The sequence below is a fragment of the Muscardinus avellanarius genome (assembly GCF_963383645.1).
Source record: "Muscardinus avellanarius genome assembly, chromosome: 8".
In the NCBI taxonomy this organism is placed as follows: domain Eukaryota; kingdom Metazoa; phylum Chordata; class Mammalia; order Rodentia; family Gliridae; genus Muscardinus; species Muscardinus avellanarius.
The window spans coordinates 61,143,353-61,168,336 of record NC_137794.1 but is presented as its reverse complement, the minus strand read 5'-3'; the positions used below and the strand labels follow the sequence as shown (position 1 = coordinate 61,168,336).

The following is a 24,984-nucleotide window of genomic DNA, read 5'->3' as shown; positions in this document are numbered from 1 at the left end:
TTGTTTAAACTATTCTTAATGTGAGGCCAGGCATGGTGAGCGTGCCTGGAAGACCAAAACAGGAGGACTGCAGGTGTGACCAGTCTCAGCAACCTGGTAAGACCCTCAGCAACTTCGCAGATCTTGTTTCGAAATAAAAAGAGTTGGGGGTGTAGGTTGAAGATAGAATGTCCCAGGGTTCAAGCCTCAATACCACAAAAAAAAAAAAAAAAAAAAGGAAAAGGTAGGCAGGCAGGCAGGCTAAGCCAAGTCTGAAAGCTGGTGTGCATTATCTCCATTTGGACTGGTCACATTTTTTGTGTGTGGTACTGAGGGTGGAACCAGGGGCTTTTCTATCTCCAGGCTGTACTCCCAGACCTATTGTACTTTTATTTGGAAACAGAGTCCAGAGTCTCACTAAGTTGCTGAGAGCCTCACTAAGTAGCTGAGGCTGGCTTTGAGTCTATGCAATCCTCCTGTCGTAGCCTCCCAAACACTGGAATTACAGGTGTGTCACCACACCCGGCTGGGCTGGTCACATTCAGAGTCCTTAATAGCCACGTGGGCAGCATTGGATCAGTTTCTTGGTTCCCTGAACTGCTAAGGCCTCCACTCTATGTGTTGAAACCCACAGCCTCCACCTTCAGCCTTTCATTTCATGGAAATTATTTATTTATTGTTTACTATTACTTTTTACAGTACTGGGGATGGAACCCAGAGGCACTCTAAGGGGCTATACCCCTAGCCCTATTTTTATAATTTATTTGGAAACAGTTTCTCACTAAGTTGCTGAGACCCTGACTAAGTATAGCTGAGGCTGGCTTCGAACTGTGTGATCCTCCTGTCTCAGCCTCCCAAGTGCTGGGATTACAAGTGTGCCAACACCACACCTGATTCTATGGGAAGAATTTATAAGCAAGGACTAAATGGAGATCATCCAAATTGGGATCTTTTTGTAAGACTTGATTTGCTCAAGTAACATTCCCCCGGTTCAGTAAGTAGCTCTCGATGGATACTTTAAGGTATGTTGTCCCCATATAGTCTTGGAGAAGGGCTTCAGGCACGCAGGGCCTGGCTGCTCCTGAGCATCAGCAGATGGAGTTAAGAGGACATGCTTTTCCACATCACCTCCTGGCCTTTAGCCTTCTATATCCAGAGCTGGGGCAGGGGGTGTGGGGGGGTCGGGGACGCACAGGGCATTTCTCTGTGGGTAGGGAACATTAAGAAATCAATCAAGCAATATATGAAGACTTTGTCTTTGTCTTTTTATTCAGTGGAATAGAAGATGAACTCAACTGAATTCACTGAAGATGTAGAAGAAGGTAAAAAAAATGTTTCTAATATATTTGAACAGGTTATATATTTACATAGTCTAAAAATATAAAAGGGTATATAATGAGAAGTTTCTTCCTATTCTTCATTCCTATCCCTCCTACCCACATACCTATTATAAATATCTTTTTTTTTTTTTTTTTTTTTTTTGCGCTATTGGGAATGGAACCCAGGAGCATTCTACCTCTGAGCTACAACCCCCGCCCTAATTTTTATTTTTTATTTTGAGACACGGTCTCACTGAGTTGCAAAGAACCTCACTAAATAGTAACTGAGACTGTCCACAAACTGTGATCCTCCTGTCTCAGCTTCCCAAATGCTGGGATTACAAGCGTGTACCACCCACCACACCTGGCTCTGTTATAAACATTTTATTTGTTTTCTCGGAGTCATACATTTTTTGTGTGTGTGTTACTGAGACTTGAACCCAGAGGCATTCTACCTCCAAGCTACACTCCCAGACCAATTTTATTTCTTATTTGGAAACAGGGTCTTGCTAGATTGATGAGAATCTCCCTACTTGCTGAGGCTGTGTTTTTTTTTTGTTGTTGTTGTTGTTTGTTTGTTTGTTTATTTGTTTTTCAATACCAGGGATTGAAGTCAGGGCTATTCTGCCTCTGAACTATACACCCCAGCCCTATTCTACTGACTGACTGACTGACTGACTGATTTATTTATTTATTTATTTGTACTAGGGATTAAACCCAGAGGTTTTCTACTCCCAAGCTACACCCCCAGCCCAATTTTATTTTTTTTATTTGAAAACAGGACCTCACTAAATTGCTGAGGCTTGTTTTTTTTGTAGTACAGGGAATTGATCCCAGGGGATTCTACCTCTGAGCTATAGCTCCAGTCTTTTATGTGTGTGTGGTACTGGGGATAGAACCCAGGGATTTTCTATCCCCAGGCTGCACTCTCAGACCTATTTTATATTTTTTAAAATTTGGAAACAGGGTCTAACTAAGTTGCTGATAGCCTTACTAAGTAACTGAGACTGGCCCTTTTTTTTTTTTTTTTTTTTTGGTGGTACTGGGGATGGAACCCAGAGGCTTTTCTACCTCCGGACTATACTCCCAGACCTATTTTATATTTTATTTGGAAACAGGGTCTAACTAAGTTGCTGAGAGCCTCACTAAGTAGCTGATGCTGGCTTCAAACATGCACAATCCTCCTGTCTTGCATCCCAAGTACTGGGATTACATGTGTGTAATAGCACACCTGTCTCAGAGTTCCTTTTTGGGGGGGGTAATAGGGATTGAACCCAGAGGCATTCTACCTCCAAGCTACACTCCCAGCCTCATTTTTTATTGATTATTTGAAAACAGGGTCTTGGTAGGTTGCTGAGAGCCTTGCTAAATTGCTGAGGCTGGCTTTTAACCTGTGATCCTCCTCTCTCAGCCTCCCAAGTACTGGGATTACAGGCATGCGTTACCACACCCGGCTCAGTTCCTTCGTTCATTCATTCGTTCGTTCCTTCCTTCCTTCCTTCCTTCCTTTCTTGTGGGTCTGGGGAAGGAACCCAGAGGCATTTGACCTCTGAGCTACACCCCCTGCCCTATTTTTTATTCTTGAAACAGGGTCTCACTAAGGCTGTCCACACTCCAGTCTCAGCCTCACGAATTCTGGAATTACAAGCATGTGCCACAACACCCGGCCTTTTTTATTTTTTTGTACTGGGGATGGAACCCAGGGGTATTCTACCCCCAGCCCTATTTGTGTGTGTGTGTGTGTGTGTGTGTGTGTGTGTGTGTGTGTGTGTGTGTGTGTGTGTTTTCGGTACTAGGGGTGGAACCCAGTGGCATTTTACCTCCAGCCCTATTTTTTATTTATTTTGAAACAGGGCCTCACTGAGTTGCAGAGGACCTCACTAAGAATCTGAGGCTGGCCTCGAACCATAATCCTCCTGTCTCAGCCTCCCAAATGCTGGGATTATAAACATATGCCACCATGCCCGGCTTTATTCTTTATTTTGAAACAGGGGCTCACTGAGTTGCAAAGGGCATCTCTGGGTAGTAGCTGAGGCTGTCCTCAAACTGAGATCCTCCTGTCTCAGCCTCCCAAATGCTGGGATTACAAGTGTAGACCACCACGCCTGACTCAGAGTTACTTTATTTAAAAGCATAAAAAAGTAAACTTCATTAATTCTCCTCCTACCAAAGACTTTTAGAACAGTTTTGAACTTGGAACATAGCTTTATTCAATAGCAGTAACGTAAGGTAAAGGTTGTGTTGCTGGAGAACATAGGTTTATTATGACTAGACATCATTTTCCGAGTGACATTGCCAGGGGTGGCTCACAAACACCTGTGGCTCAGAGAACCCTCCTGATCTCTCTGCCACCTTGGTCTTCCCTACTAAACCCTATTTTTTTCTCTACCACAGTTCTAAAAAATAACACTGTGAAGGTGGAGACCGAGGCCGAAGATGCTGCCCTGGACTGCTCGGTGAATTCCAGGGCTTCTGAGAAGCACCCTCTGGACAGCATCTTCACTGCCCTCCAGGACTCTAGCAAACGAAAGCAGCCAGGCAGCGAGGCCCAGCCAGACGCTGCCCCCAGCGTGAAGAGGAGGCGGCTCATACCCGAGGTCAGGGTGCAGGCCCTTCCCACTTTGCTTGGGCTCTTACCTTCTCTAATCCAAGGCTGAATCTCTCCCTGCTCGTGGGTGTCCAGACACGAGAAGGGTTTTATTTAAGTTGTCCCATCTGTGGTTCAGTTTGTAGGTATCTTCAACTGAAATTGTTGTCTCTGCCTGGATTTCTTATGGGGTAAGGGGAGTCTTCTCAGTGCAGCTGCTTGAGAGCTCTTAGTTTTTCTCCATGGCAAAAGCAAGAGCTCATTGATAGCAAGGGTGGTTAGTCCAAACCTACAACAGCTCTATGTGGTAGATTGATTCCTTGGAAAGTTGGGAGTTTAAGCTGATCTTTTCCTCAATTAAGTCTGTCTTTTGTTTCACCTAGGGAACTTGTCCCTAAGAACACTTTATGAATCTTCTTGGAAAGTGGGGAATTCTTTTCTATCATATCTGTTATTATGTAAGTTATCTATCCTATGAATTTTCTTTATTTACTAATCACCTAGGAGTTTTATTGTATTTGTGTTATTTTGTTTGTTTAAAAACAAAAAACAGAAAACCTAGGGACTTTCTACCTCTAGGCTATACTCCCAGACCTGTTTTCTATTTTATTTGGAAACAGGGTCTTATTAAGTTGCTGAGAGCCTCACTAAGTAGCTGAGGTTGACTTTGAACCTGTGTGATCCTCCTGTCTCAGCCTCCCAAACGGGATTACAGGCGTGTGCCACCACGCCCGATAGTAGTATTTGTCTTATTTGTTTGTTTGTTTGTTTGTTTGTTTGTTTTTGTGTGGGTCTGGAGATGGAACCCAGGGGCATTTGACCTCTGAGCTACATCCCTGCCCTATTTTTTTTTTTTTAATGGTACTGGGGTTCCTGGAAACCCTTCTACCTCTGGGCTACACTCCCAGACCCATTTTATATTTTTATTTGGAAACAGGGTCTCTTAAGCCAGCACGGCTGGCTTCGAACCTGCGTGATCCTCCTGTCTCCACCCCCCACTCCCAAGCGCAGGGATTACAAGCGTGCGCCACCATGCCCGGCTTTATTCTTTATTTTGAAACAGGGTCTCACTAAGTTGCAGAGGGCCTCACTAAGTATCTGAGACTGTCCATGAACCGCGATCCTGGGTCTCAGCCTCCCAAATGCTGTCTTTTGTTTCACCTAGGGATTACAAGTCTGTACCAACACACCCAGCTAGTTTTATTGTATTTGGTTGAACGCTGAGAAATATTAAAAAAATGGAAATGAACATGTTGGCCTCCTAAAGCAGCTTACTGTTAGGTGGGATATATAGGACATTCACATGAAAGAGCTGAGACTGAGGAGAGAGGTACAGCTTTGGGACATAAGGTCTGTGCTTGACCTATGGTGCTCCTTCAATGGTTGGTAGAGCCTCCCCATGGTCCAGCAAATATATCTCTAACTCTTAGGAAAACTTTTTTTTTTTTTTTAAATTTTTGTGATACTGGGGGTGGAACCTAGGGGCTTCTCTACCTTTGGACTATACTCTACTCCCAGACCTATTTTATACTTTATTTTGAGGGTCTCACTAAGTTGCTGAGAGCCTTACTAAGTAGCTGAGACTGGCTTTGAACTTGTGCAATCCTCCTGTCTCAGCCTTCCAAGAGTTGGGATTACAAACATGTGAAACCACTCCCAGTTTATCAGTATTATTTTTTTATCTTTGATTTTCTGTAGTTTGAAAATAAATCTAGGTGTAATTTTTTGTTGTTGTTGTGTTTGTGTCTTTGTTTTTGTTTTTGTTTTGTTTTGCTTTTTACATATATCCTGCTTGGTTTTCTTTGAGCTTCCCAGTTCTGTGGCTTGGTGTCTGATATTAATTTGGGGGAAATTCTCAATCATGGTTTGAAATATTTCACCTTTAAGTCTTTCTCTGGTATTCCTATTACATGTAGATCACATCTTATATTGTCCTATAGTTCTTATATATTCTGGGTTTTTTTTTGTGTGTGTGGTACTGGGGGTGGAACCGAGAGGCTTTCTACCTCTGGGCTATACTCCCAGACCTATTTTATATTTTATTTGGAAACAGGGTTTCACTAAGTAGCTGAGGCTGGCTTCGAACCTGTGTGATCCTCCTGTCTCAGCCTCCCAAGCACGGGGATCACAAGCATGCGCCACCATGCCCGGCTATTCTGTTTTTTTTTTTTTTTCCTTTTTCTTGCTTTGCTTTCCTTTTGTTTTTTTTCTTTTTTCTTTTTTGGTGGTCCTGGGTATTGAACCCAGGGGCATTCCACCTCCAAGTCAAACCCCCAACCCTATTTTTTATTCTTTATCTTGAAACAGGGTCTCACTCAGTTGCGGAGGGCCTCACTAAGTAACTGAGGCTGGCTGCAAACCCATATCCTCCTGTCTTAGCCTCCCAAGTACTAGAATCACAAACATGTGCTACCACACCTGGCTTCTCTCTTTGCTTTTCAATTTTGAAGTTTTCTAGTTTTCTATTGAGATATCCTCAATCTCAGAGAGTCTTTGACATATTAATTATAGCTTTTTTAGAATTAGGTATGGTAGTGCATGCCTGTAATTTCATTACTTGGGAGGCTGAGACAGGAGGATCACAAGTTCAAGGCCAACATACAGTAACTTAAACACTGTTTCAAAGTAGAAAATTTAAAGCCAGGCATTGTGGTTTACACTTGTAATCCCAGCAAGGCTGAGACTGGAGGATTACAGTTTACAGACAGCCTCAGGTACTTAGTGAGGCCCTTTGAAACTTAGACCCTGTTCCAAAATAAAGAATAAAAAACAGGGCAGGGCGTGTAGCTCAGAGGTCAAATGCCCCTGGGTTCCATCCCCAGACCCGCCCAAAAAAAAAAAAAAAAAAGTTGTTTTAAATTCTTTGTGTGAAAATTCTCACATCTCTACCATATGATTCTGGTTTGGTTTTAGTATATCTGGTATTTTTATTTTGGGAGCCAGGCATGATGGGGCAAAAAGCTGTAAAGAGGCTTTTATTTTATTGCAATACTAGAGATTGAACCCAGGGACATTCTACCTCAGAGCTACATCCCCAGCGTCTGTCTGTCTTTTTCTTTCTTTCTTTCTTTCTTTCTTTCTTTCTTTCTTTCTTTCTTTCTTTCTTTCTTTCTTTCCTCCTTTCCTCCTTTCCTCCTTTCTTCAGGTCTGGGATGGAACCCAGGGACATTTGACCTCCAAGCTACATACCCTGCCCTATTTTTTGATTCTTTATTTTGAAAACGGGTCTCACTGAGTTATGGAGGGCCTCACTAAGTAACTGAGGCTGTCCACGAACTGTGATCCTCCAGGTCTCAGCCTCCAAATGCTGGGATTACAATCTTGTACCACTACGCCCGGCTATTCTTTATTTTGAATCAGGGTCTCACTAAGTTGTGGAGGGCTTCACTAAGTAGCTGAGGCTGGCTCTGAACCTGCAATCTTTGTGTCTCGGCCTCCCAAGTAGTGGGATTACAAGCATGCACCACTGGTGTGAGAGGAGGAGCAGGACATCCAGTCCTTTGGTTATCTTTCTGTCTTCTACTGGATTGTCTGGCAATCAGTTCCTCTACTCCTCTTAGCTCTGGAACCAGAAGCTTGATGTGGGCTGGAGTTGATATCTCCCTCCTCCCCTCCCCCCCCATCAGATAGCCTCAAATAAAACTTGTAGGGTAGGCTTTGGTTTCTCCTGAGGGCAAATCTCTTAAGAATAACTGAATAGAGTATTTCAAAATGCTTCTGTTTTTCCTTCCCCGTGCTTCAGGATTGAGGGATAGGCACTATGAGAACTTGGTAGAGATTTTGAAGGTAAGATCCACAAAAATGTGGGGTCTAATGACTCCAGGTATTTTTTCTTCTTCTTTTCCGGCAGGGTTGGGGTGGGGAGTAAAGATAATTGGAGATTGACCCCAGGAGCATTCTACCTCTGACCGCTGAGTTACATTCCCAACCCTTTTTTTTTTTTTTTTTTTTTTTTTGCGTTACTGGGGATAGAACCCAGGAGTATTCTACCTCCGAGCTATACCCCCAGCTCTATTTATTATTCTTTATTTTGAAACAGTATCACTGAGTTGCAAAGGCCCTACTAAGTAGCTGAGGCTGTCTACAAACAGTGATCCTCCTGTCTCAGCCTCCCAAATGCTGGGATTGTAAGCGTGCGCTACCACACCCAGCTCCCAATTTTGTTTGTTTGTTTACTTACTTACTTACTTACAGTACTGGGGATTGAGCCTAGAAGCATTCTACCTCCAAGCTACATCCCCAGATTTTTTTGTTTTTTGTACTGGGGTTGGAACCCAGGGGTATTTTACCTCTGAGTGACACCCCAGCCCCTATTTTTTATTTTGAAACAGGGCCTCACTGAATTGTAAAAGGTCTCACTAAGTAGCTGAAGCTGGCCTGGAACTGTGATATTCCTCCTGTCTCAGCCTCCCAAATGCTGGGATTACAAGCATGCGCCACTATGCCTAGCTCCCAGATGTATTTTTTTGTTTTGTTTTGTTTTGTTTTTGCGGGTCTGGGGATGGAACCCAGAGGCATTTGACCTCTGAGCTCCACCTCCTGCACTTTTTTTTATTCTTTATTTTGAAACCGGGTCTCACTAAGTAGCTGAGGCTGTCTGCGAACTGTGATCCTCCAGTCTCAGCCTCCTGAATGCTGGGATTATAAGCATGTGCCACCACACCCAGCTCTCCCAGACCTATTTTTTATTTTTTATTTTTTAATTTGAAACATGGTCTCCCTAAATTTTAGAGGGCCTCACTAAGCAACTGAGGCCGACCATGAATTTGTGATCCTTCTATCTCGGCCTCACAAGTATTACAAGCATGTGCCATACCCCAGTCAGTTTTTATTTTGAAGCAGGGTCTCTGTAAGTTGTTGAGGCTGGCCTCAAACCGGGGATCCTCCTGTTTTAGTCTCTTGAAGACTGGAATTACCAGCATGCAACCCCCCACCCCTGCACCTGGCTTCCTTGTAGTTTTTAATTCATGCACTTGTCCACTGGGAACCTCCAACTCATCCTCACTGTTCAGACTTTCCTTCCCAGCGTTGAGAACTTGCTTCCAAGTTCTCATCTCTTGGGTATCTACTCCAGGAAGCTATGATTCTCTGTATTCACCTCTGTCTCCAGTTTGGGGGACAGTAGTCTGTATTGTGACATTATCTGTCTTACGGGTCTAAGAAAAGTTTTTCATATTAGTTTCTCTTTCTTTCTTTCTTTCTTTTTTTTTTTTGCAGTACTAGTGATTGAACCCAGGGGCATTCTACCTCTGAGCTACACCCCTAGCCCTAGTTTTTAATTCTTTATTTTGAAACAGGGTCTCACTGAGTTCGTTGCAGAGGGCCTCACTAAGTAGCCAAGGCTGTCTGCGAACTGTGATCCTTAGTCTCCCAAATACTGGGATTTACAAGCATGGGCTGCCATGCCAGGCTGATTTTTTAGTTTCTTTAGCTCTTTATTTGTTAGGATGCAGTAGAGACTTCCAGGCTTCTTACATGCATTGAACCTAGGAGCATTGAACCTAGGAGGTTCAACTAGGAGCATTGAACCTCTGAGCTACACGCCCAGCCCTTTTTATTTTTATTTTTGGTCCTGGGGATTAAACCTGGGCATATTCAACCTCTGAACTATACCCCCAGGCCTATTTTATTTTTTATTTTGAAACAGAGTCTTACTATGTTGCAGAGGCTCCTTCTGTTTCAGCCTCCCAAGTACTGTACCACCATGGGCATTTATTTTCATTTTCTTATGCTTTTAGATCTGTGGGGGGGTGGCACTGGGGATTAAACCCAGGGGCATTCTACCTGGGCTGCAACCCCAACCCTATTTTATTTATTTTGAAACAGGTCTTCCTAGGTTGATGAGAGTCTCACTACTTGATGCGGCTATCCTTGAACCGGAAATCCTTCTGTCTCATCCTCCCAAGGCCTTGGATTATAGGAGTACACTACTACTCCTGGCTTTTGATCATAATTTATTATTCTTTTCTCTAGTGATTAATATTTAGATGTTTTCTAGTTTTATAATATTACACACAATGCCACAGGGATCATCATATACCTGAAGGGAGTCATCCTGTATGAGTGTGTTTTTAGGTTAGAGTCTTAGAGGTTATTCAGAGTATGCTGAGGCGTTTGAGAAGGGGTTTGTGCCAGCTGGCTGTTCTTCTGATTTGGCGGGAGCTGGTTTGGGGCCAGTGTTCTGGAATGGCCTCCCTGGCAGATCTGGGCTGGAATGGCTGGAGCTTCCTTTCGCGCACATTCTCCCCCTCAGGAGGCCAGTCTGGGCTTGTTCACGTGATGATGGAAGAGTTCCTAGGAGGTGGAGAGGGCAAGCTCACAAGCACAAGTGCTGTGGAGCCTCTGCCTGCCTCACATTTGCAAGTGTCCTACCAGTCAAAGCAGATTCCATAGCCAAACCTAGACTCAAGGTGGACAGACAGTCCCTCCCAGTGGTAGGAGCCCTGGAGTCACATTGCCGAGGATGGGAGGAACTACAGGAGGGGCTGCTGCTAGAAATAATTCACCTCAGTGAGGAATTGTAAGCTCTGAACAAGGAGTTCTGGATATGTGTAGGCTTGGCGGTAGCTGTGTAGGTGTCTCCAGATGTCCCTGTTGCTGTCTGCACAGATTATGTCACTTTTCATTCTTTCATTCAGTAAATTCTTGTATTCACTGTGGCTACATAGAGAAAGGTGTGTGTGTGTGTGTTATATTCTACCACTGAGCTACACCCCGGCCCTATTTTATTTATTTATTTAGGTCATGGGGATTGAAGCCAGGGGCATTCTACCTCTGAGCTGTATCACCAGCCCCATTTTTTAAATTTTTATTTTGAAACAGGTCTCAGCTGGGCACACACTTGTAATCCCAGCAAGACCGTGGTTTGAGGACAGCCTCAGCTACTTAGTGAGGCCTTTTGCAACTCAGTGAGACCCTGTTTCAAATTAAAGAATAAAAAGTAGGGCTGGAGGTGTATCCTGGAAGTAGAATGCTCTGAGTTTCATCCCCAGGACCACACACACAAAAACAAAAGAATAAAAACTAGGACTGGGGGTGTAGCTCAGAGGTAGACTGCTCCTGGGTTTCATTCCCAGTACCACAAAAAAAAAAAAAAAAGAAAGAAAAGAAAAGAAACAGGTCTCACAAGGTTGATAGTAGTCTCACTACTTGTGGAGGCTGTCCTCAAACCTGGGGTTACTGGCCAGAGAGCTGCTTTTTTTTTTTTTTTTCTTTTTTTTGGTGGTGCAACCCAGGGGCATTCTACCTCCAAGCTACACCATCAGCCCTATTCCTTATTCTTTATTTTGAAACAGGGTCTCACGGAGTTGCAGTCTTCACTAAGTAGCTGAGGCTGTCTGCGAATCGTGATCCTCCTGTCTCAGCCTCCCAAATTCTGGGATTACAAGCATGAGTTGCCACGCCCAGCTCCAATTTTTTTATTTTTCATTTTGAAACAGGGTCTCACTAAGTGGCGGAGGGCCTCACTAAGTAGCTGAGGCTGTCCACGAACTGAGATCTTCCTGTCTTGGCCTCCCAAGTACTAAGATTACAAGTGTGCACCACCACGCCCGGCTTCGGAGGGCTTCTCCTTTGGGAGCATAGAACAGCAATGGCTGTGGGCTAATCTTCCAGGCTCGTGGTGAGGCATTCTGGGTACCCCAAGAATCGCATGCGCATGGCAGTGGTGCTGGTGGTGGTTGGGACCCCAGATCTGTCTAGAGCTTCAGGTACCATATTCTGACATGCTCAGAAAGGAAGAACCCAGGTGGACCTGAATACTTCTAATATGACTTGTCTGATCTACATATACTAAAATGGTTATATGTTTACTTCTGAGTGGATTAGATACAGACGACAGTTCTAACCCTGTAGGATTTGGAGTGGAAAAGATATGTTAAGGCCTGGATTTCATTTGAGTGTTTTATTCACTTTATTATTTTATCTTAGTGTATGTAAACCGTGGTGAGGTTGGCATCTTTGCCCTCTTCCCTTTTCTATAAAAAGAATATAAGTGCCAGGCATGGTGTCATACGCTTGCAATTCCAATACTTGGTAGGCTTAAACAGGAGGATTGCAGGTTCACGGCCAGACTCAGCTACTTAGCAAGACCCTCCATCTTACCTTTGGTTCACTGGATTCTGTAAACTTAATGAGACCCTGTTTTAAAATAAAAAAATAAAAAATAGGGCTGGGAGGGTGTAGCTCAGAGGCAGAATATTCCTGGGTTCAATCCCTAGTGCTAAAAACATCAAGAACAACAAAAGAATGTAAATAAACATGCCTATAATCCCAGTACTTAAGAGGCTGAGACCAGAGGATCACAGGTTTGAGGACAGCCTCGCAAGTAGTGAGACTCTCGTCAACCTAATGAGACCCTGTTTCAAAATAAAAAACTAGCCGGGCGTGGTGGCGCACGCTTGTAATCCCCGCGCTTGGGAGGCGGAGACAGGAGGATCGCGCAGGTTCGAAGCCAGCCGTGCTGGCATAAGAGACCCTGTTTCAAAAATATAAAATAGGTCTGGGAGTGTAGCCCGGAGGAAGAAGGGCTTCCAGGAACCCCAGTACCACCAAAAAAAAAAAGAAAAGAAAAAGAAAAAAGAAAAAACTAAAATGGGACAGGGAGTATAGTGCAGAGATAGAATGCTCCTGAGTTCGAATCCCAGTCCCACCACCATTACCACAACAAAAAGAACATAAATATAAAAATCTTCTGAAATTCCTGAACTTCTTATAGGAGTCGTGTGAGCTTTGTGTGGTGGTACATTCCTATATAGCCTAGTACTTGGGAGCCTGAAACAGGAAGGTTCAAGGTTCAAGGCCAATTAGCCTTAGCAACCTAGACCCCATCTCAAAAAAGAAATAAAAGAGCTGGGTGTAGCTTGGAGGTAGAATGCCCCTGGGTTCAATCCCTAGTTGCAACAAACAAACAACAACAACAACAAAAAAGGTGTCCTGTGAATTCAAGGCACTGTTTTCTTTTTTAAAGTCTGTATAAGTTGCTATGTCCATAAATCAATAGTCTCAAAACTCTGAGGACTTTAGAAATGATGCATCAATTTTATGAAATTATAATATGTGTTGAATATTCAAAATAGTACTATTCTAATTCAGACAGAACAGTCTCTTGTGCTTTAACCTTGGAGTCTTCTGAGCCTGCTTCTACATGGCGGCCTGGCTGGGGCAGGGCATATGTGCTGTCTTCTTAGTGTTTCCAGAATCCAGTGAACTGGGGCAACCTGGAGGCTGGAAAGAGTGCAGAGGAGAGAGTGGGAAGCGGTGGTGACAGAACCTAGTCAACAGGAGCACTGTTCTGTATCTCGTTTTGCTTAATTCATATTACAAGCCAGCCATGAAGGGTCCTCCAGGCAGAGGAGCCACCTTAGGCGTGTAACTTACAATAAAGGGTTGAGATGCCGGGGCAGCCTCGCTCCTGTGTCAGGAGGGAAGACCCTGGCTCTCTGCTCTGTCACCTTCTCCGATTTCCTCCTGCCCCGTCGTGAGTATCTGGCAGAGCAGAGGCTCAGAAGGTGGTTAGAGGGTAGATCACCAGTTCCATGGCCACCTCAAGTCTCAGGTGTCTACTGTGGTGTTTGTTGGCATGGCTCCCTCACAGGCCTGTGTAGCCAGCTGAGGAGCCTGGCATGGGTTTGCCCCAACTCCCATTTCCAGTTTCCACCTGAGACTATCACTCCGCTGCCTCTTCTACATTTACAGAATGAGCCTGACATGGGCTGTCAGGAGAGGCCCTCTTATTCTCCAAGACACCCCAGGCCTGAGAACCACCAGTGTCAGAGCACACACCACATTCCATTCTCTCTTCCATGTAGGGGAGAGGGCATGGGACAGGGTCTGAATAGCAGTGCTGATCTAAAGATGTGGATGCTTGTAATCCCAGCATTTGTGAGGCTGAGACAGGGAGGATCACAGTTTGTGGGCAGCCTCAGCTATTTAATGAGGCCTTTTTCAACTCAGTGAGACTCTGTCTCAAAATAAAGAATGCAAAATAGGGCTGTGAGTGTAGTTCAGAAGTAGAATGCCCCTGGGTTTCATCCCCAGTACTGAAAAAATAAATAAACAATTAATTAATAGGTGTGGGGGTGTAGCTTGGAGGTAGAATGCCCCTGGGTTCCATCCCCAGTACTGCCAAAATTAAATGCCACATTCAAACTTATGTTGGTGTTAACATCTTGGTTTATGAGGGACATTTAGTATAATACTTAGAAGAAAAGTAAGACCTCCCCCCAAAAAACCAACAAAGGGCTGTGTGAAGATTTATTTGGCACCTCCCCTGGCAAGGGCTGCACAGCCAAACACAGCAGATGTGGGAGGTAAGGAGCCAAAATTTTTATTGGTAATCATCTTTTTGTTCACAGAAGTAGAGGCAGTGTTCAAGAACTAGATGCTAGGCAGGGGTTAGCGCTCTTCTCCTGAGACGTTTGTTTCTTCCTTTGTTTGTTTTAATCCTAAAATGTCACTGTGGTTGGTTTTCAGTTGGAGAACAGAAATGCCACCTTGCTCACACAGCGCCGGTGCACTGACCGCCTCCTACGAGTCAGCGACCGGGGAGAGCTGGGAACTCCTAAGGAGCCTCTTAATAGCCACAGCAGACAGGTACCTCAGCCACTGTCAGCACTGCCAGCCAGACTGCCGCCCTCCTTGCTGTGCACTTACTTGCTGGTGGCCCCAGGACCAGGAGGGAGAATGCTTATAAGCTGCCTGAGGAGCCTTAGATACACTAGTATTTTGCTGCCCTTCTGATCTTCCTCTTTTCCCTTTGTTGCAGTTGCTTTATCTCCCCAGATTCTTATTTTTGGGGGGCATTGAGGCACCTTCATCCTTGAGAGGAAAGACTGCATCTGCCTCATTCCATGTGTTCTAGCCCCTACACAGTGCCTGCCAGGTGCTGGGCTCTCAGCAACATCATTTGTTTACCAGTTCTAGATGGTAGAAAGCTCTTCCAGACCTATTGCTAACTAGATCTGGTCATTTGAGGAGGAAGAGGAAGATGATTCTGTTGAGAAATACAAAAGGTTCTCATCATTCTCGCCGCCACTAATCCAGGAGCACGAGCCCCACCCCCCCACCCTCCACCCCCCTGCTGCCCTTTCATAGGTCCTACCCTTGACGTCACATTAATGCTCGGCTCCCTGCCTCCCGAAGGCATGCTGCATTCTTGGTGTTCTACTTTGCTGACTCTCTGGGCACCACTTAGCCGCTCATCATTCATGGAACTGCCCTTGGATCTGGAGTCCTGATGAAGATGTATCGTAGTCGGAGCATCTCCATGGTGACTGGGTCCCTGGGATTCGCTGGGCGCAGGCACCTGGAATCTCCTCTGGATAATCTTTTACCTCTTGCTTATATTGCAACTTCAGCCTTTTATTCCATCCCCATCATCTGGCTGAGAGATCTGAGCATTCCCTCATGAGTCTCCAGGTGCTAGCAGTGGAGTGAAATGCCCCATCAAGGTCCCGGCACGATGCTGGCAGTGCAGAGCCTGAGCTATGCAGCAGAGTTCCCATATGGTTGAGAGATAAGCCTCGGAGAATTGGGAACAGTGTCAGCTAGACACCCAGTGCCAAGTAGCACAGATTTAAAGATTTCTTGATACTCCTAGACAGCTGAGCAGAGATTTTATCAGCAGCAGCAAATGCAGCCAGCCCATCGTCGCCTTGGCAGCATTTGTGGAATTAATTGGAGTACTGAATTGACAGGACACCAACCAGTGTGGGGATGTCTAAGAACCTTCTCTTTGGTTTTTGTGTTATGTTTTATGTTGAATTGTGTATCCAAGTTTTCTGGGAGTACAGAACATTGCCCTCTACTGGGACTCTTAACATTTACTCAGACAGTTACGTCAAATGTTTCTATTGACAGCAGTGTTTTTAACATGCTTCGTGCAAACAGAAATATTTGTATTAATGAGATTGAATATTGAGAGTTATAGAAGGAATTTTTAGTTCAGATATATTCTCACCTTCTGCTTGCTATAGGGATGTGGGAATCCAAAGACTTATATTTGTTGTTGGTATTCAGCCAATCCCTAGAATAAATTTTACCTGTACTTATTTTCTACATTGATAATTATGACAGGTGACCCTCTAGAATACGTACTCTCCTTGCATGAGTTTTTGATTATCTCATACATTAAATTTACTTATTTATTTATTTATTTATTTATTCATGAAATCCTATTTTTAAAAGTGTAAGCCAGCCATCTGGGCATGGTGACAAATGCTTATAATCCCAGTACTTGGGAAGCTGAGACAGGAGCATATCACAGGTTCATGGCCAGCCTTAGCTACTTAGGCCCTCTGCAACTCAGTGAGAGCCTGTTTCAAAATAAAGAATAAAAGTAGGTCTGGGGGTGTAGCTCGGAGATAAAATGCCCCTGGGTTCCATCCCCAGTGCCACAAAAGAAATAAAAAATGCTCTTGGGTTCCATCCCCAGTTCTTTCTATTTATTTTTTTAAATATTTATTTATTTATTTATTTATTTATATTTTGCGGTACTGGGAATGGAACCCAGGGGCATTCTACCTCCAAGCTATGCCCTCAGCCCTATTTTTTATTCTTTATTTTGAAACAGGATCTCACTGAGTTGCAAAGGGCCTCACTAAGTAGCTGAGGCTTTCTGTGAACCATAATCCTCTGGTCTCAGCCTCCCTAATGCTGAGATTACATGCATGCACCACCACACCCAGCTTCTTTTTAATTTTTTACTTCTCTCTCTGTCCGTCATTCTTTTCATGCTAGTCACGACACACTGAATCAATTTCATCATATACTAACTCTCAGTTCAAAATACATTGCATTAGTGGTATTTTTAGCTCTCTCCACCCCTTTCTTTCCTAGTTTCTGGTGTAGGGTTCTGGTCTTTCCAGGTTACCCTTTTGATCTCAAATGATCCTCCTGCCTCAGCCTCCAGAGTAGCTACAACTACGGGTATATATCATGGTATATATCATGGTCCCCGGCATCTTTTAAAAAAGAATCCTCTAGGTCGGGCGTGGTGGCGCACGCTTGTAATCCCTGTGCTTGGGAGGCGGAGACAGGAGGATCGTGCAGGTTCGTAGCCAGCCGTGCTGGTTTAAGAGACCCTGTTTCAAAAAATATAAAATAGGCCGGGCGTGGTGGCTCACGCTTGTAATCCCCACGCTTGGGAGGCAGAGACAGGAGGATCGCACTGGTTCGAAGCCAGCCGCACTGGCTTAAGAGACCCTGTTTCCAAATAAAAAATATAAAATAGGTCTGGGAGTGTAGCCCGGAGGTAGAAGGGCTTCCAGGAACCCCAGTACCCCCCCACACACACACAAATATATATGTATATGTATATATGTATGTATGTATATAATAGGTCTGGGAGTGTGGCCCGGAGGTAGAAGGGCTTCCAGGAACCCTAGTACCACCCCCCCCCCAAAAAAAAAAAAAAAAAAAGAATCCTCTAGCTGGTAGAATTCCCTTGGGTTCCATCCTACTTCCAGTAATAATAATGTTAATAATAGTAATAATCCTGTTATAATATTTGTTAAGCACTCGCTGTAATCCACCCATAGGTTCAGTGCTTGATGTTCATTATTTAATTCCTCACAAGTACCTGCAAGATGGATACTGTCCATTCACCCCTGAGTTACACACACAGGGAACTGAGGCATGAACGGTCACACAGAGGACAACCTGAAGGCTGAGCTGAACTCTTAGCCACACCTTTGTACCTCTGAACTTCTTTGTAGTCATGGTTTTATGAAACCAGTGGTCCCCCCACCCCACCCCCAGTGCTTGGATGGAACCTGGGGCCTCCGGCATGCTGGGCAAGCACTCTTATCAGTGAACTCTACCCCTCCCCTACCCAAACGGCTTTTTTTTTTTTTTGGTGGTGATACTGGGGTGGAACCCAGAGGCTTTCTACCTCCGGGCTATACTCCCAGACCTATTTTATACTTTATTTGGGAACAGGGTCTCACTAAGTTGCTGAGAGCCTCACTAAGTGGCTGAGGCTGGCTTCAAACCTCTGTGATCCTCCTGTCTCAGCCTCCCAAGTGCTGGGATTACAAGCATGCACCACCACACCTGGCTGAAAGGGGTCCCTTTTTTTTTTTTTTTTTTTTTTGGTGGTACTGGGGTTCCTGGAAACCCTTCTACCTCTGGGCTACACTCCCAGACCTATTTTATATTTTCTTAAATTTGGAGACAGGGTCTCTTAAGCACGTGATCCTCCTGTCTCAGCCTCCCAAGCGTGGGGATTACAAGCGTGCACCACCACACCAGGAGAAAGGGGTCCTTTTAAAGTGGATATCCAAGATCAGTAGAACGCCTTGCTCTGCTTTAACTGTTCATGCGTGTGGTTGATACTCAGTGACCTCTTCTGTGTCCTGTGCACTTTGCTAGGCACTGGGAATAGACCAAGAATGACATGGTCCCATCATGCAGTGTGATAAGGAAGAGGAGGAGGAAACCCTAGGAGGGAGCAGGGCAGGTGGCAGTGTACCTATAGCAGGCTCCCTCCCCCTGAATGTGTCCCTAGCCCTCCTTCTGGAACTGTGCTGTATATGGATGGAAAGTCATGAGGGATGGTGTCACTGATCCTTTGCTAGCCTTTACAGACCCATGAAGAAGGGTTGGTCAGCTCCATGAGATAGCTAGAACACCTGAGAATCCTTTAATGTCCACTTTCCTGAGGGAGTACAGTAGCCTCTCTTTGGCATGATCGTTATCAAAGGAGAACATTTAACCTTTCTCTAGTGCTTCTCTTATCTAAAAGGGAAGGTCACACAACTGTAATCCCAGCTACTCAGGCAGCTCAGGCTGGAGGATTGACAGTTGGAGTGTAGCTGCTTCAGCTGAGTATAGCATATCCCTAGGATGCGTGAGGCCCTGATTCCATCTCTAGCACTGTCCTTGGACCTCCTGCTTTCAGTGCCATATCCTTCCCAGACATCGTAAATCTCGCCTCCTGAGATCATCTCTCCCATTGGTGTAGGTTACAGGGAGAACACCTCATGTTCAGGACCCAGGTCATTCATGTGGACATTAAATTAGGCAGCACCAAACCAGGAATGCTGGTCCACACTGGTAATCCTAGTACTTGGAAGGCTGAGACTGGTTTGTGGTCCACTTCAGCAGTTCAGTGAGGCTCTCAGCAACTTAGACCCTGTTTCAAAATAAAAGTAAAATAGAACTGGAGATGCAGCTCAGAGGTAGAATATCTCTGAATTCAATCCCCAGTACAAAAGAAAAAAAAAAAAAAAAAGCCCTGCATTCCTGTTATCCCAATGCTTGGGAAGCTGAGACTAGAGGATTGCAGGTTTAAGGACAGCCTCAGCAACTTAGCAAGACTCTTTCAAAATAAAAAATAAACTGTGTGCATGTTTGTCACTGTCAACATGATTTCCGTTATGATGTCAGACTATAATGCACCAGTAAAAGCATATTAAAAATTATAAAAAATAAAATAGGACTGGGGGTTTAGCTCGTAAGTAGAATGCCCGAGTTCAACCCCCTCACACACACACACCAAAAAAAAAAAAAAAATTAAGCAGTACTGGGTGAGGCCAAATGAAGCCAGCAGTATTTTGCGGTATTTTTCTTGGGTGAAGGAGCACCCTGGGATGCCCTTTATTCTTGTCTGGTCGCCATTGCCCAAGGCACTACATGTCAGTGGAAGGGAAGGCTTTGTGATTCTGTTCCACTTACTCCCCCTCCATATTTCCAGTGTTCACTAATTAGCTCTCTGGCTTAATTAAACCCTCAAAAATATATTTATATATTCCAGTAAGTTTCTGGGTCACATTCAACATTTGTTAAAAATAGTTTTATTAATTTATAACTAAAATACAATTTTTAGTACATATTTAGAGTATACAGTTTGATGGATAAGTTTTGACATATTTGTATAGTATACTAATAAACCATCACCACACTCAAGATAATAACCATCCATCACCTCCTAAAGCACTCTTGTGTCTCTTATACCTTCCCTGCCACCCCCAGGCAACCACTGTTCTGCTTTCCATCACTACAGATAAATTTGCATTTTCTAGAATCTTACATAAATGAGTCATACAGCATGGCTTCTTTCATTCACCATAGTTATTTTGAGATATCTATCATGAGTACTATGTCTACCATGTATATCAACTCATTTCTTTTTATTTCTGAGTAGTATTCTATGAACATATAGTTTACTTATAGACTTGACGAAAATTTAGGTTGCTTCCAGTTTTTGTTTATGAATAGGGCTGCCCTGAACCCCTGTACTTATATAAGTCGTTGTCTGCACATATGCTTTTGTTTTGCTTGGCCAATATTGAGGAATGGATACCTAGACACATGGTCTGTCATGTATACTAACTTTTTTTGGGTACTGGGGATTGTACTCAGGGACATTCTATCTCCAAATTATACCCCCAACCCTGTGTGTATGTATGTGGTACTGGGGATTGAACCCAGGGGCATTCTACCTCTGATCTATACCATCAGTCCTATTTTTTCTTCTTTATTTGAAACAGGGTCTCACTAAGTTGCAGAGGGCCTCACTAAGTAGCTGAGGTGGGCCATGAACCTGCAATCCTCCTGTCTCCCAAGTACTAGACTTATAAGCATCATCCAGCTCCAACCCTATTTTTCTTTTTTTTTCTTTTTTTTTTTTTTTTTTTTTTTTTTTTTTTTGCGGGTCTGGGGATAGAACCCAGGGGCATTCTACCTCCAAGCTACACCCCCTGCCCTATTTTTTTATTCTTTATTTGAAACCGGGTCTCACTGAGTTGCAAAGGGCCTCACTAAGTAGCTGAGGCTGTCCACGAACCTCGATCCTCCTGTCTCAGCCTCCCAAATGCTGGGATTACAAGCATGCGCCACCACGCCCGGCTCCAACCCTATTTTTTTAAATTGGAGTTTTAATTTCACTTTTTGTGGTACTAGGGATTGAACCCAGGGGCATTCTACCTTGGAGCTACTCTCCCAGCCTGATTTTTTTTTCCCCCCTTGAAACAGGGTCTCCCTAAGTAGCCAAGGCTGGGCTCAAACTTGTGATCCTCCTGTTTCAGCCTCCTAAGTACTAGTATTATAATACTTGTGCCTCCACACCCAGCTTTTAAAATTTTTATTATAGTGCAGCATGGGGTCCTGCAGGAGCTCAGTCTTCCTGGCTCCAGCCTGAGCCCTCTCTCAGTGGGGAGAGTGTGCAGGTTGGCCCTGGGATGCAGGTATGCACTAATGGTACGCTCCAGGGCAGGCAGAGTGGTTCCAGGCCAAGAAAGCATTTAGTGATGCCTCTGAGCAGACTCTAGGATAGTAAGTCATAGTACCTGCCTAAGACTTTGGGAAATGCTTTCTGTCTTCCAGGCACTCCTAGCAGGCATGCGGAACCGTGAGAACAGCTCGCCCTGCCAAGGCAACGGGGAACAGGCTGGCAGAGGCAGGAACATGGGCGCTGTGTGGCCAGGTGAAGAGGAGCCTGGCAGTGAGGCAACCACCCCTTCCTACAAGAAGCCACTCTATGGCATCTCGCACAAGATCATGGAGAAGAAGAACCCCCCGGCAGGGGATCTGCTCAGCACCTATGAGCTTTTGGAGAAGGCCAACTCCAGCAACAGCCCTTCCCCGCTGCGCCTGCTCAATGACCCTCAGAAGCGGGACTGTGGCGGTGCAGCGGGGACAGCCACGGACGGTGACCCCAACATCTACTTCCTGATCCAGAAGATGTTCTACATGCTCAATACCCTCACTTCCAACATGTCCCAGCTGCACAGCAAGGTGGACTTGCTATCCCTGGAGGTGAGTCGAATCAAGAAGCAGGTGAGCCCTTCCGAGCTCGTGGCCAAATTCCAGCCACCCCCCGAGTACCAGCTGACCGCTGCCGAGCTCAAGCAGATTGTGGACCAGAGCCTGTCTGGCGGCGACCTGGCCTGTCGCCTGCTCGTGCAGCTCTTTCCCGAGCTCTTCAGCGATGTGGACTTCTCCCGCGGCTGCAGTGCCTGTGGCTTTGCAGCCAAGCGGAAGCTGGAGTCCCTGCACCTGCAGCTCATCCGAAACTATGTGGAGGTCTACTACCCCTCAGTGAAGGACACAGCTGTGTGGCAGGCCGAGTGCTTGCCACAGCTGAATGACTTCTTCAGCCGCTTCTGGGCCCAGCGGGAAATGGAGGACACCCAGCCAGGGGGCCAGGTCACCACCTTTTTTGAAACCGAGCAGGTAGATGCTGGCCACTTCTTGGACAACAAAGACCAGGAAGAGGCCCTGTCTCTGGACCGCAGCAGCACCATCGCCTCAGACCATGTGGTGGACACCCAGGACCTCACCGAGTTTCTGGACGAAGCTTCCTCGCCCGGAGAGTTTGCGGTCTTCCTCCTCCACCGGCTCTTCCCCGAGCTCTTCGACCACCGGAAGCTGGGCGAGCAGTACAGCTGCTACGGCGATGCTGGCAAACAGGAACTGGACCCGCAGAGGCTGCAGATCATCCGCAACTACACGGAGATCTACTTCCCTGACATGCAGGAGGAGGAGGCCTGGCTGCAGCAGTGTGCCCAGCGCATCAACGATGAGCTGGACGGGCTGGGGCTGGAGGGCGGCAGTGAGGGTGAGGCGCCACGGGATGACTGCTATGACTCCTCCAGCCTTCCCGACGACATCTCTGTGGTCAAGGTGGAGGACAGCTTTGAGGGCGAGCGGCCCGGCCGGCGCTCCAAGAAGATCTGGCTGGTGCCCATCGACTTTGACAAGCTGGAGATCCCGCAGCCGGACTTCGAGGTGCCTGGCGCCGACTGCCTGCTCAGCAAGGAGCAGCTGCGCAGCATCTACGAGAGCAGCCTATCCATCGGCAACTTTGCCTCCCGCCTGCTGGTGCACCTCTTCCCAGAGCTCTTCACCCACGAGAACCTGCGCAAGCAGTACAACTGCAGTGGCTCCCTGGGCAAGAAGCAGCTGGACCCCGCCCGCATAAAGCTGATCCGCCACTACGTGCAGCTGCTCTACCCCCGTGCCAAGAACGACCGCGTCTGGACTCTAGAGTTCGTGGGCAAGCTGGATGAGCGCTGCCGGCGCCGGGACACGGAGCAGAGGCGCTCCTACCAGCAGCAGCGCAAGGTCCATGTGCCGGGCCCTGAGTGCAGGGATCTGGCGAACTATGCAATCAACCCCGAGAGGTTTCGAGAGGAGTTTGAGGGGCCCCCTCTGCCCCCTGAAAGGAGCAGCAAGGACTTCTGCAAGATCCCTCTGGACGAACTGGTGGTGCCCTCGCCTGACTTCCCAGTGCCTTCTCCCTACCTGCTGTCAGACAAGGAGGTGCGTGAGATCGTGCAGCAAAGCCTGTCAGTGGGAAACTTTGCCGCCCGGCTCCTGGTCAGGCTCTTCCCAGAACTCTTCACCGCTGAAAACCTCAGGCTGCAGTACAACCATTCCGGGGCCTGCAACAAGAAGCAGCTAGACCCCACGCGGCTGAGGCTCATCCGCCACTACGTGGAAGCCGTCTACCCCGTGGAGAAGATGGAGGAGGTGTGGCACTATGAATGTATCCCCAGCATTGATGAGCGGTGTCGCCGTCCCAACAGGAAAAAGTGTGACATCCTCAAGAAAGCCAAGAAAGTGGAGAAGTGACCGGCCTATGGGCTGCCCAGAGACTTAGGGTCACCAAAGGCTGGACAGTGGGCACCCTTGGGACCAAGTGTCACTTTGGAGCACGTGTATGGTATCCACAGACAGGCACCTTATGTCAGTGGGGAGTGGCTTCCTACATTTGCACAAGTAAACACCCGCCCAACCACAAGACAGGAGCCTTGAATTTGGTCTCTTGTACTCATGACTTTGTCCTGAGTGGGGCAGAGCCCAGCTGTGAGAGCAGAGGGGCTGGAGGACTAGGGTCTTCTCTGCCTGGCTGTGCCTCCCACCCCTCGCAATGCAAATTCTACAACTCCCATTCCTCTCCCCATACTTTACACCTTCCATTTTTAACATTTTTATTTTTAATTAAATCAAAACCTTTTTTTTTTTTTTTATAAAAAGTCATTGGGCTCTTTGGAGGCCATTTTACTTAGAATATCCTTTTAAGTATTTGAGATGAAGTACTGTAAAATAACTGGTTGCTGGGATTTTTAAAGGTGACTGTAGATGGATGGATTTTTTTTTTTTTTTAGAAGTGCCATGTTCATGCATGAGGGGTAATCATAGCTTCAGGTGGCATAGAGACTGATTTACTGCCTTTGTCATCTGATTTGGGAAGAGGCGATGCCCCTTGGACGGCAGCAGAGGGGATGGGATAGGAGAGCAAAGCCCCTCTGGCCACGGAAGGTTCTCCTTCCGCTGTGGGGCCAGGAGGGCTTGTGGGGCTCCTGCCTGTCTGTCGCTGCCTCGTCAGAACGTTGTGCTCACCCTGTAGACAGAACACTGGATGATGACATGAATGTAGCTAGACCTGAAACACATTTACAGTGTCTTTATTTGAGCTGTGTCCTTCCTTGGAGAACAATGGGTGTGGGCATTTGACTTCTGTTTGATTTAAGGGTGGGCCTTTTTGGGTTCACCAAGAACTGTTTACTTTCCATGCGGGTATTTGTACAAAGTCACAGTTCCGGGAGCTGTGTGGTGACTTCCCCAGACCTCAGTGCTAGCTTCCCATCAGCAGCACACCCTTGTTCCTCCAGACAGGCCCGGCCTAGAGCCCTCTGGGGGATACCTGGTATTGGAAGAACACAGGCCATCTCAAATGTGGCGTCTGTTTCCCTTCCAGGTCCACTCAGAACTTTGCCCTCAGACCCCCTAGAGGGTCTGCTGCCCTGGCCCTGGCACATTGCCTGGCTTCTAGGTTGCATGACTCTGTCCCCCTAACTGGGAGATTGATTACACAGCCCCAAGCCAGCAGCCTACTCTCCAGGGGCGCCAGCTGGGGACCCCTGCAGGTCAAGTCCTATAGATAGTACTTTTGCCTGCCCTGCACTGGAGCCACATGCCAAGGAGGAGGAGGAGGAAACTGTCACTCAAACAATACAACTGACCAGAGACCTGGGGAATGAGTCGAGTCACACAAGGGTAGTCAGGAAACTCTTGTGGGAGGTTGCAGATTTAATAATCTGATGGTTTAATATTTTGTTACCTTAAGATTTTGCAGAAATAATAGAAATAATC

General features: G+C 46.1%; 1 protein-coding gene across 1 annotated transcript; it reads left to right on the top strand.

Annotated features, from left to right (window-relative positions):
* Positions 1–1,264: 1,264 nt before the first annotated feature.
* On the top strand, positions 1,265–23,460 carry BEND3 (BEN domain containing 3; the record flags this gene model as incomplete). The annotated part of the gene is made up of 3 exons (XM_080700730.1): positions 1,265–1,301; positions 3,693–3,895; positions 21,211–23,460. 3 exons carry the CDS (start codon positions 1,265–1,267, stop codon positions 23,458–23,460), a joined length of 2,490 nt encoding a protein of 829 aa, XP_080556856.1.
* Between the last annotated feature and the right edge of the window lie 1,524 nt (positions 23,461–24,984).